Source organism: Pinus tabuliformis, chromosome X (assembly GCF_031772625.1).
Source record: "Pinus tabuliformis cultivar Carrire ecotype Pingquan chromosome X, CPIR1, whole genome shotgun sequence".
NCBI lineage: Eukaryota > Viridiplantae > Streptophyta > Pinopsida > Pinales > Pinaceae > Pinus > Pinus tabuliformis.
Window position 1 is genome coordinate 1,613,689,710 of NC_142308.1, and position 13,869 is coordinate 1,613,703,578.

A 13,869-nucleotide genomic window follows, 5' to 3' on the forward strand; every position below is an offset into this window, starting at 1 on the left:
GAGAATCCCTTTTGATATCCTCTCCCCGGAAATGCAGGCAGAGGTAAGTAGAAGAGAAGGGAAGGTCCTAAAAATTCACATGTTCTGTTCCAATAAGTTAGGATTGCATGCCACTTTGCTTTAAATTCAACGAACAAAAGGAGTTTGTCACTTGTTAAGGTGATTTTCTAGGATATGCCTATTGGGAGTATCTGGCTACAAAGTTTAGATCCAATTTCGGGTTTCATACATCTTCTCATTGCAGCCCACAAATTATATACCTGAACTGTTAAGTTTAAAGAAACTGGAAATGCAAAGTCTGTTAATCTAGGTTGTCATTGATGTCAATATAGCAGTGTTTGTGATGGAAAATTATTTGATACATGATTTCCCATTGATCATAATGCTCATAGTAATGATATGATGAGATGGAGGACCCAAGTCAATTGAACAACAATTGACGCAGGAGGTCAATTGAACAGCAATTGAACAACAATGTTTGTGATGGAAAATTCTTTGATACATGATTGCCCATTGATCATAATTCTCATAGTGATGATATGACGAGATGGAGGACCCAAGTCAATTGAAAAACAATTGAATAGCAAATGGCGCAGGAGGTCAATTGAACAACAATTGAACAGTAGTGTTTGTGATGGAAAATTCTTTGATACATGATTTCCCATTGATCACAATGCTCATAGTGATGATATGATGAGATGGAGGACCCAAGTCAATTGAACAACAATTGAACAACAAATGACGCATGAGGTCAATTGAACAACAGTGTTTGTGATGGCAAATTTTTTGATACATGATTTCCCATTGATCATAATGCTCATAGTGATGATATGATGAGATGGAGGAGCCAAGTCAATTGAACAACAATTGAACAACAAATGATGTAGGAGGTCAATTGAACAACAATTTAACAATAGTGTTTGTGATGGAAATTCTTTGATACATGATTGCCCATTGATCATAATGCTCATAGTGATGATATGATGAGATGGAGGACCCAAGTCAATTGAACAACAATTGAACAACAAATGACACAGGAGGTCAATTGAACAACAATTGAACAGTAGTGTTTGTGATGGCAAATTCATTGATACATGATTGCCCATTGATCATAATGCTCATAGTGATGATATGATGAGATGGAGGACCCAAGTCAATTGAACAACAATTGAACAACAAATGACGCGGGAGGTCAATTGGACAACAATTGAACAACATTGTTTGTGATGGAAAATTCTTTGATACATGATTGTCCATTGATGATACTGCTCATGGTTATGATATGATGAGATGGAGGACCCAAGTCAATTGAACATCAATTGAACAACAAATGAGGCAAGAGGTCAATTGAACAACAGTGTTTGTGATGGAAAATTCTTTGATACATGATTGCCCATTAATCATAATGCTCATAGTGATGATATGATGAGATGGAGGACCCAAGTCAATTGAACAACAATGTTTGTGATGGAAAATTATTTGATACATGATTGCCCATTGATCATAATGCTCATAGTGATGATATGATGAGATGGAGGACCCAAGTCAATTGAACAACAAATGACGTAGGAGGTCAATTAAACAAAAATTGAATAGTAAATGACATAGTAGATTCAGTAAAGTAACAGGAGCAAGAAGCCATAGAGTAAGATGAAGAGTTTATTGAAAGCCATCAAAGAAACAAGTCATCGGAGCAAGAGAAGCAGGTTATCACATATGCCCAAGGGTAAGTATTATCGAAAGAACAAAGAGCAATAGCGATAACAGAGGAGTAAAGAAGAAAATTATCGGAAGAGCGGAAGAGTGAAGAGATGTCAAAGGAGCAACAGCTATTGGAAGAGCAGGGGTAAGAAAGTACAGACTTCCTTGATCGTGGTTGAAGTCCCGCACTCAATCCTAGCCATCAATCTCATAGTCAACACCTAGATCACGGTCAACTACGAGGGTTAAGGCCGTTTTTAATCCATGTTCCAGTCGAAGTCCCGCAAACCGTCAATTATGATTGCAGGATTAAAGGTGATGATGTGGCATGTGTGACCTCCATGTGGAGAAGAAGGACAATTCACAACTCATGAACATGAATTAGCATAAGAAAGGAAGCCAAAGGTCAAGTGAACGGTAGAAAGAAAGTTGAAAGTCGAGTGAGTGCAGAGGAAGCCGAAGGGCGAGTGGAAGACGAAGGTAAAAACATTATGTTGATCAGGTTAATCTTTAAAAAGGCTCAGGCCTGTGATAAAATGAATTTGATGAAAGAAGTACAGAACATAATTTTTGAAGAACAGTTCTGTGAAAGGAAATAAAGTTTCATCTGTCATCATTTGAAGGGAGCAGTAGATAGCACTAGCATTCAAGTAATTGTGAGTGTGTTTCTTGGAAGTAAGATATCGCGACAATAAGAAGTAGTCACTCTTGAAACAGTAACCGCAACATAGATCTTGGAGACATTATTTGAGATCATGATGGCTATTTGAAATCATCATAAGGTAACTTTGCAGACTCTGTGTGGGCAATATGAAGAATTATGAAGATTCCTTCATATGAAGACAGGTTGTCATTGATGTAGCAGTGAAGTTGTAGATTGACAAAACACAGTGAAGAAGATTTTGATAGCAGTGTAATACAATCAAAATATTTCTTGGCAAAGAAAAACTATAGGGTCGGAGCCCTTGGTGTTGGTGCCTTAGAATTGGAAGGATTGGTGTCCTTGGAGTAGGTGCTCCTAAACACAAGGTTGGTGCCTTGAGAAGATAGGGTTGGAGCCCTAGAGGTTGGAGCCTCACAAATGACAGAGTTGGTGCTTGGCAACAGATTGGAGCCTTATATATATTGTACCTGATTTATTGTAAAGATTATATTAATAAAATCATTTATTCCTATTGCTCATTTTGTGTTCTAAAAATAAATAATTTAATTGGTAAAAATAAAAATTGAAAAGAAATATTGATTCACCCGCCCCCCCCGCCAAAAAAAAAAAATTAGCAACTAACAATCGACATGCACACATTCTAAAAGCAGGTGGCATGCTCTGGAGAATATCTGTTTGTTCAAGGTATCCAACATGAAATTGTGATGTTTCTCTTGAAAATCTTGCCAAATTCTTTTTCTTTTCACCTAGAAGCTGCTACCATTTTAGCTAGTGAAGAGAGACCCCCTGCAGTACCCATCAATTTCGTTGCAACCACACTCCCTGCAATAGCAAACAAATTGGGGGCAATGTATTTCATCCTACTCTCAATAGGTTAACTAATATTGTAGTTGGCTTCCACCCCCACCCCCACACATATATCATGTGTTTGTACTTGTGTATACTATTGTTTAATGCACGTTTACATGCATATAATTTAATACTATCCATTTCACATATATGGTGTTTTTATTTAATATTTAAACATATAATTTTATAAAGTTCTATCATTGAAATTGGATTAAGCTCAATATTATACAATGAAATTACACAAATTCATGGCATTTAATAAATTATTTAGATTGAAAAAATTTAATAATAAAAATGAAATGAATTTGAAACCATTAAAAAGGAACCAATATGAACTAGCAAATATACTACATATTGATAATAATTAACAGTACATATGCTATAAATTGAAGGCAATTAATGACTCATTAAACTGAAAAATACACTACAAATTGTTGGCATTTAATTACTCATTAAACTAGTAAATATATTATAGGATAATGAATAAAATCAACCAATTAATAGCTAATAGAAACAAAACTAAAATTTATTAAATTAGTAAATATGCTATAAATTGAAGGAAATTAATGACTCATTAAATTAGTAAATATGTTATAAATTGAAGGAAATTAATGACTCATTAAACTTGAAAATACACTACAAATTGGTGGCAATTAATTACTCATTAAACTTGTAAATATATTACAAGATAATGAATCAAATCAAGCAATTAATAGCTAATAGAAACAAAACTAAAATTTAGTCATGTTGTAAGGGACTGATCATGTTACCATTAGTGATTCCTGAAACATAATAACTCATCTATATGGTTTAATTTTTTATAATAACAAATAATTAAAGTTGTACTTGTTAGTAGATCATTGTATATCTACCTTTTGTCAACCATGACTATGGTACTATGTAAATTAAACAATATAACATCTTGTAAGAAAATTTTGGGTAAAAATGTATTCACCAATATTAATATTAACTTTTAGTTAAAGTTCTTCATCAGGCAACTAATCTTTGAGGATATGGTTGTATTTAAGAAAACAACTTAAAGTGATTGTAGAATCTAAAAGAAATCTTATGATTAAATCCTTAAAATGACGTTTAAGATTTGAGAACTATCAAAATTACTTTAAAATTGCATCAACTGATATTGGCATATGTCATCAATAAATAAGCATTTGAAAATGGGACATTCTTTTGTTGCGTCGATTGCATGATGATATTGCAGAAAATAATAATTTTCATTATCTTTAATGGTAATATATATGACAAATATATTATATTTAATTCATTAAATGATTGGTTCACAAATATTGATTTCAATAATAATACAATCATGCATTAAATACAAGCCCTAAGCCTTTTACAATATTTCCTAGTGCCATCATTCATTGAACATTTGAACGAAATGAAATTAGCCAATTACATTAATTTTAGCAATATTAATTAGTTGCATTAATTTATGTGATAGTGCATTTCAAAATGATTAGTTATCTCGATGAAGTAATTAAACCATGTAAAATATATTGTGGTAATTTAGGGGATTATAGAATAAAAGTTGTTACCAATAATGCAACAATTCAATCACAAGATAAAATATAGAATATACATGCATACATATATGGAAGAAAAGAAAATGGAGAATCATTATGGAGTCAGCAACCAATATTCTTTATTATTATAGGTATGATCTAATTAATATACAAAATGACCTGTTTCACAGGAATTGGCAATTCAATTTTAGGTGAGATTCTAATTTTGTTTTGTTTAAAATGTGTTTTTTAATGCATAAATGGATTCAACACCCTAAAAATCACATATTCTTATATTGTTTAAAATGTGTTTATGCACACCCTCAAAAAAGCCTCAATGCACTTGAACTTTGTCAATCAAACAACTTAAATATATGATTAACCAATCAAAAAACTTAAATATATGATTCTTAAAAATATCTATCGGATTTCCACAAAATTAAAGGGAAAAAATGATTATTTTATCTATTAGTTAGGTTACACTATTAATATATGGTGAACAATAAAAAAAATCTTTTACATTTTAGATTTGTATCTAATTATACATTACATAAATGAAGGTAGTTGTGACTTGTAACTTCTCGTTGGTTGACCAATTGATCAACTAAACTACCTCATTGACAACATCTTTGGTTGAGTTACTCTATGACATTGAACCTTAGCTACTCAATCTAGTCAATTAGTCTCTATGAGGCCCCTCCCACATACATTGAACTTAATAATTACATTATCATCATCTTATTCTAATGGTTATTCCCAAACCGTTAAACATTGTAAATGTTTGTTACATTTAGAATTGCCAATCTGAAAAATGTTAATGTACAAGGAAATGTAACTATAAAATACAAAGAATTAAGGAATTTGGGATTTATGACTATAGCATTATTAATTGCAAACATGAAATCTTACCAGTATTGGGATGTGAAATTATCAATTCCAACTAAAGTTTAATAGCTTCCAAATTCTATTAAGAATTTGAAAGCCTATATCTCATTTATTTTAGTGATGTTGGAAAGAAAAATAATAAAGTTTCATTGATTTCAACAATAAAATGACAAACTAATATGCATATATTTGAAAGCCAAGAGGATGCAAAATATAGTGGAAATTGACTCAATAAATATTATGGAAAATAATATTAAATTACATCTCAAAATGTTGTAAAAATGTTTTATATTATTAAAAAAACACTTATCTCTTTTTGTTTGGCTATGTGTGATATTTTCTGCTTAGAAAACATGTATGTTTCCATGTTTTGTTGTTAATTATTAAAATATATATCTGAATTATTGATATAACTAAGATATCCTTGTACAATTTTAAAAAAAATGAAGATTAAAGGTGAATTTTATTGCATTACATTTATGAAGAAAACAAAATTAAAAATATACAATAACATTAAACTAGTATTAAAAATAATATTAATATATATATATATATATATATAATACTTCAAAACAAATATAATTAGATACTAATACAATTAACCAACTAAACAACCTGACCATCAAAATTAGAATTAGAATAACACAATACTCTCAGCAGTGTACCAAAAGAACCATATCTAATGCAGAACGAAGACAAATTTCCAACTTTGAAACAATCATACATGTTACAGTTGAATGATAAACATAAACAGCTTTAATATATGAAGCGCAATTAGACCTTAAACAATAGAAACTTAAAGACAAAGAATCCCAGTTTAATTTGTGGGGGTTGCCAATAATTTTGCCTTGGACAGAGCCAACTTTCAATGCCTGATTAAAGTTCTAAAATGCCTGAGATCTACACAACGGCAATAAAAATCACTATTTGCACTTCATGAGAAATACATCTGCCCATTTACACCTATCTTCCTTCAAAATCAGTCTTCACAAAAGCTACATTTAGGAAAGGTTAAACTACGTGAATAGCACCCTGCATCTAAACCAAGCAGGCAATTACTTGGCCTGATAGGTGATAAATGGTGCATATATCTCCAAACAGTCCATCACATATATCAAATCACTGATGGCTGTCAATGATTTCATAGCTACACTCACTCACTCTACGCTAGTGACTTGATCATCCACTTTTCATCTCCCATTTTTTATGTTAAGACAGTCCAAGAACATGACAGTAAGTTCAGAAGCTATTGCAACACAAAAAAATAGGATAAACAGCAATATTTGCGACATATCAAATTAGTGAGCCATTTTGCCAAAAGCAATCACCCACAACTGTCGTCATCATTTACCTTATTCAAGCACAAATCCATGATATGAATCTGAACAAAGAAATCCATATACCATCGTACTATTTCAAGATTTCAAAAAAAATAAAATGACTACCAACTTGGGGATAATAGGGGAGGATATCTCTACTTTAATTTGCATTTTCACTAACCCGTAAACAGCAAATTAGGCTCATATTCCACTCCTTCCTACAAAACAGAAATGCAATTACAGCATCTTGTAATATGGATCTTATAAGTGCACTCCGATAATTACAAGCAAAGGAAAACCCTGTTCTTGAACATTAAATTAAACAATGGAACCTTGTTCTTCAAGATTAAATGCAGTTAAAAAAGGGAGAGCAGTGACTATTTCAACACAAAATTATTGTTCAGATTACAATCTGCAGGAGCAACTAAAGCCACCATCTCGGTTGCTCCATCCACTATTTGTGTCGTTATATTATACTTTACGTACCAGATTTCCAGTGTAAACTAACATAAAGAAACTCGCTGATATAACTAGAGCCCTTTGCTGATCGAGCCGAATCATCCTATTCCCTCTCCCTCACCAAATTATTAATCATCTTTAATAGAGGTAAAGTACCCTTTGTCATGATCTCTATCCTGGATGTGTTTGAGGCATGGACAAAGAAAGCCAGCCCGAAGACAGCAAGGTCAGGGAGAAACAACCTTGACGACAGAAAACCATGCCAATAATAGGGTTCCAAGTCAAAGAAGACATTGAAGAATCTCCTCGTCCCTTCCAAATCCAACTTCAGCAGAATATCCATTCCAAAGCAGAAGAATTCTCTCTGCCGTCTCCTATCCATGGGCCACAAATCCTTCCAAACCTCGGCCGATATCTCGTCTCCAGTAATTCTTTCTCCAGACCCAAGACATTTAACAATTGAACTGGCTAAAACCGGAGCTGCAGCCAAAGTTCTCGCCAGCATGTATCCAGTTGATGGATGCACCATTCCTGCAGTTCCTCCTATTCCCAATATTCTTTGAGGAATCACAGGCAATGGACCTCCCATGGGGGTAACACATATTTCATCCTCTTCTATGCTCTTCACCTGAATCCCCAGATGCTTTAATCTAGCCACCATCCTTTTCTGGATCTCCCCCACAGAAACACCAGGCCTTGCAACAAGAGATGTCTCCTCCAAGAAAATTCTAGTCGGTGAGAAGGGCATTGCATATAAAAAAGTAGGAATCTTCTTGTTGTTGCTCCTGAGGACCGCTTCATTGCTAAGATGAGAATCTCTGCAGTCCATAAAGACCATTTTGTCCACATCAAATGGATGACCATCAACCTCCGCCAAGATCCCATACGCCACCTGATACCCAGGATCATAGGGCTTGTCGGACTCAACCAAACAGCGCGAAAATCCCGTGGCATCCAGCACAACAGATGCTTGCAGTGTAACCCCATCACTACACGAAACAAGAGTCCGTGAAGCCTCATGGATCACATTTCTAACTTTGGCTTGGTGAAACTGAACACCATTGGATATGGACTTCCTCATCATCTTTGATTTCAGCAGCCTTCTATTGACTCTACCATAGGGCCTGTCTAAAACTTTCTTGGTCTTATCATCTATATAAACAACAGCACCTGACCATGTTGTATCCAGGCAATCTAGGAGGTCCATGGCCTCAAATTCATCCACCCACACGCCATAATTGTTGGGCCAAATGCTCTGTGGAGATGGGTCTATGCAACACACCGAAATTCCTGCTTCTGAGACCTGTTGGGCAACAGCAAGCCCTGCCGGGCCACCCCCAACAACCACCAAGTCCACAGGCAACTGCTTGGATGGATCATATTCGGGAAGCTCAAACTCAAGGCTCTCCTTCTTGGCCTCTGGAACGAGCTCCAGCAGGCTGCTTCTCGCTTTCACTACACATGCTGTTTTTCTACTAATGAATAAAACACTACTACTACTTCCACACTTTCTAAGTCTGAAAAGACGAGGAAAAACCCTATGCTGGCTATGTTTGTGTGTATCTCTGGAACGTACCTGAAATGAATTAAATGAATGCAGTCCATTGTGTAATCTGAGAATGGTGTCCATAACTTCTTCCTTAATTGCTTTCAGCTCTGGAACTTGCATAATATGCCCACGCATTAAGGTCGGTCAAGCAGAGCATGAGCCGTGACGGAGTTGGATGCAGGCCTGGTCCTTAATTGCTTTCAGCTCTGGAACTTGCATAATCTACCCACGCATTAAGGTCGGTCAAGCAGAGCATGAGCCATGACGGAGTTGGATGCAGGCCTGGAATTTGACGTTGACGTCCTGTAGGACGTATTACGTGTTCCAAGACATATTTGACAGACATTGAAAAATATTCCACGCTGTCAAAATAATATTTAATTTCAAATTTCAACGGTCAAAATTGATAATACCTCTACAAACAAATGTAAGGCCTAGAATTAGAATGATGAATAGACTGAATGGGTAGAGAAGAGAGTTTGTAATGGTTAGAATTATGAATGGATTGAACTAGTCCAAAATAGAGTTCAAACTTAGTGACTTACCTTTAGTTTGGAAAGAGAAAGGCAAAGAGATATAATTTAATTTTACAATAATTGAAGACTTTGTCTATTCAATATTTATAGAACAAAATATATAAACTCATTAAGCATTAATATTTAGACATATTTATTAAATATTTAAAATTAAAATTTATATAAACTCATATATCATTTCATTTTATTATAAAATATATATATTCTTTTATTTTATAAAAAATATATGTAATTTTATATTAATTATTTATTTTATATATTAAATAGTTATAAAGTAAAATCAATTATTAGTTTTTCTATATTCAATATCCAAATCACCACCCTCTCATGTCTACTTTTGCTTTCTATATTAGAGAAAAGATTATTTAACCTTTATGGACTCCTACAACATTGTTGTTGTGCTCCCTTATTGTTCTCCTATTCACCTCTTATTTGTTTAAAGCAAAATTTTCAAAATTAGCTTATCTATACCAGAGAAAAGATTATTTAACCTTCATGGACTCTTGCACATTGTTGTTGTGCTCCACTGTTGTTTTCCTATTTACCTTTCCTTTGTTTAAAGCAAAATTTTCACCATTAGGGCGTTTTACATAACCATTTTATTTAGCTTTTCACAAGGCTTCATGTTGAAATAAGCCTTGATTCGTTTAGCTAATTTAGGAAAAAAACAAAGTACTCTCGTAAGGAGATTAATGAATTTTGAAATGTAAAAAGTAGTTGAAAAAGAGTTTTTGATAAGGGGAGGTTGATATTCATAAATTTGCTTAAAACGTGGAGATTAAAACGCGGAGATTAATGAAGGTTGAAATGAAAAAAGTAGTTGAAAGACAGTTTTTTGATAAAGAGAGGTTGACACTCACAAATTTGCTTAAAATGTAAAATGAGAGGCATGAAAAATAAGTTTGAAATGTAAAAAGTAGCTAAAAGAGAAATTTTTTGATAAAGAAAAGTCCACACTCACAAATTTGCTTAAAACATAAAATGAAAAGTGTGAAAAATACTAAAATGTCATCAAATTTTCATTTGATGGCAGCCAGAATTTGAAATTCTAGGCCTTATACCTTGTGCTCTTCTTCTTGATATTTACAAAAATAAAAATGAATATTTTTAATGTTTATATTTTTCCTTTTTTATTTCAAATATTAAAAATATAAACTTATCTTGAATTAACAAGGTAAATGTTTTTTATAGTTAAAAACTTTGTCCTTAAAACACTAATATTATGCGTTAGTAATCATTAAATTAAATTTATTTTGATGTTTTTTAAAAAATTTAGAATATTCCATCTTTCTCTTCGATTCTTAAATATTTAATTCATTTTCATATCATTATTTTCAACCTTATCTTAAGATACAATATATTCATGAGATGAAAAAAAATGTGAAAATTTATAATATGAAAAAGAATGTAAAAATGTCTTTTATGATGTTATAGAATTAACAAAAAGTGAAGTATGATTTTAATATTAATAATCACAATTATAATATATGAAATAAGTGGAAATAAATTGCGATGTGAGCTATGAATGGAATAAAAGGAGATTTCTAACATTCATATATTTAATTTAATTATGATGAGTGATTGTAAATATGATATATGAAAAAAGTGAAAGATATTTTTAAAAATAAATTTTTGAAATTTTTTTATTGGATTTATATTTTATAAAGATTTTAATATATTTTTTTATATTTTATTTTATTTTATTCATATTCTACAATATTATTTTTTTTCAATTTTTTTATTCTATTCCTTTCATACCTCATATCCATGAATTTCTCAACTTTTTTTTATATCATTATAATTAATTATCACTTTTTGGGCATAGAGGTGCTTTATAGCGCAGTACAGTGTAGGTGTAATGTAAGTATGTAAACAACTATAAAAGTTGTCTCAATAAAAGAATAATAAAAAAATTAAAACATGTTAAGATGGGTGTAAATATTTAAATGTTGACTCAATTAATAATAAAAAATTAAAAGTAATATAGTGTAAATATTTAAATGTTGGCTCAATTCATAATAGAAAAGTTAAAAAAAATAAAAATAAAAATCAATTTGTTATATTTTGATTTTGTTATTGATTGTGAATATGCTTTGTTACAATACCATGGTTTATACCATGGCTTATCAATACCACATGCCCAAAAAACATAACCTATTTCACAATCAAAATATTTTTTAACAATATGACAAGATTCTTATCTATAGATATTGACCTCCACTTTACCATGGATATTACTAACTTGTAAATAGGATTTGTTACAATACCATGGGCCAATATTGTGGCTTATCAGTACCACATGCCCAAAAACCATAACTTATTTCACAATCAAAATATTTTGTAAATATTTTATTTTAATTATTTTTTATATAATATTTTTAATTAAGTCTAAGAGGTAAAATGTTATAATTAATTTTGAGATATATCTAAACCCTCTATCCTCATGAATACTACAAATATTCTCATAGAAATTAAATCAGGTTTTAATAAAATTAAAAGTGAGAATATTTTTATATATAAAGATGTAAAATTTATATAATATAAATAATATTGTTGAATTTAGGCTTCTGTGACAAATGCACTCTAATGTGATTTAAGCCGAAAAATCTTCTCAAAAAATAAATAATATTATTAAGAACTAGCATAACTCCATCTTAACTAGGGATCCAAGTGATGAGAGCAAGGAGAGTGACTAACAGTAATAGAGGAAAGATAGTGCATGATTTTTTAGGTTTTTCATTATTGTATTTTCTTTGACATGATTGATCCAAAATATAGGTTTAATATTTTACAACCAAAGTGAGTTTTTTTAATTGAGATCATTTCTTAAATATAACACAATGACATCAAATTTAAGAGAGAGAGTGCGAGAGGGAGTGAGAGAGAGAGAGTGATAGGGGGAGAGAGAGAGGGAGAGAGAGAGAGGAAGGAAGAGAGAGGAGGTGAGAGAGAGAAGGAGAGAGGGAGAGAGATGGAGTTGGAGGGGGGAGAGAGGGAGGATAGAACAAACACGGAGAAAAACAGAGGTGGAGAGAGAGAGAGGGAGTAATAAGGGAGAGATGGAGAGAGAGCGAGGGAGATAGGAGAGGAGGGAAGAGAGAGAATAGGATAGGGGAGAGATAGGGAGACAAAGGAAAGAGAGAGAGAGAGGGAGACAAAAAGATTGAGGGGAGAGAGAGAACGAGAGAGGGAGGGTGATAGTGATAGAGTTGGAGGGAGGAGAGAGGAATAGAGAGTGATGAGGGGGAGAGACATAGGGATGTGGGAGAGAAGGGAGAGAGTGGAAGGAAGAAAGAGAGGACTAAAGAGAGATAAGGAGAGAGAGAGGAAGAGAGAGAGAAGGACATGGGGGGGGAGACAGGGAGAGAGAGAGATGGACATGGGGGGGGAGAGAGGGAGTGGAGAAGAAAGACATAGAGAGAGAAAGGTGGAGAGAGAGAGAGGGAGTGACAAGGGAGAGATGGAGAGATAGTTTGGGAGAGAGGATAGCAGGAAAGAAGAGAGAGAGAAGGGGAGAGAGAGAGGGAGAGAAGGGGAAGAGAGAGAGAGAGAGGGAGAGAAGGGGAAGAGAGAGAGAGAGAGGGAGAGGAAGAGGTAGGGAGAGAGAGATAGACAGATATGGAAAGAGAGTGTGTATTTTTAGTGGGTGACGTAGAGAGAGGGAATAAGAAGAAGACACATAGATACAAATATATATATTATATAGTATTATATAACCACCTGTTGACGGTGTTGAACCCACCAACATTTGAGGGGATCACCTAGTAAGAAATCCTAACTACACCTTAGACCGTTTGGAGTAGGAGTCCCAACAATGGATGGTAATGTAGTGCCTTAACCGCGGTAGTGCACAGAGATAAGTATGATGACTTTGGTCGAAAGAAAGTGTGTGACCTTGCAATGAGTCAAGTGAGTGATGAGCCTCATAAATGGGTAATTATATGGGCTCACTTTCCCTCCAAACATAGTCAAATCAACCATTCTCTTAGCTTATTGTATGATTTTCTAATTATATTTATGCTTATAGAGTGAGTTGAGTTAGTTATGATGCCATGTGGTCTAATATGTGTTTAATGCAGATTATTGATGAATTTGTGGTCAAAGTCAAGGATCCAGTGGACAAATGGCAGCAATAACTCGAAGTGGACAAAGGAGAGGACTTATAGGAGGGAGTCCCCCTCATTTATTACTCCTTACTTCGAATTCCCCTTCATTCAGCTCGGAGTACAAGCAGCCAAGTCATGCATTAGCAGGGAGCCGAGCAAGTGGAGGATGACTGACAACTATCTCGAGTTTTGGGAGCCAAGCCTCCCTAATTTTAAGGAAGTTGTTAGTAGCTTCATTTGTATAAGTAGAGAGGCCTAGGGCCTCACGAGGATTGGAC

General features: G+C 33.4%; 1 protein-coding gene across 1 annotated transcript; it reads right to left on the reverse strand.

Annotated features, from left to right (window-relative positions):
• Window positions 1-7,194: 7,194 nt before the first annotated feature.
• LOC149146225 (lycopene beta cyclase, chloroplastic/chromoplastic-like) lies at window positions 7,195-9,223 on the reverse strand. The gene has a single exon (XM_089448096.1). The coding sequence runs from the start codon at window positions 9,082-9,084 to the stop codon at window positions 7,504-7,506; it is 1,581 nt and encodes a 526-aa protein (XP_089304222.1). The 5' UTR covers window positions 9,085-9,223; the 3' UTR covers window positions 7,195-7,503.
• Window positions 9,224-13,869: the final 4,646 nt, after the last annotated feature.

Excerpts from the sequence above, each read along its gene's own strand:
- LOC149146225 (XM_089448096.1), bottom strand. The coding sequence starts at position 9,084 with ATGCGTGGGCATATTATGCAAGTTCCAGAGCTGAAAGCAATTAAGGAA.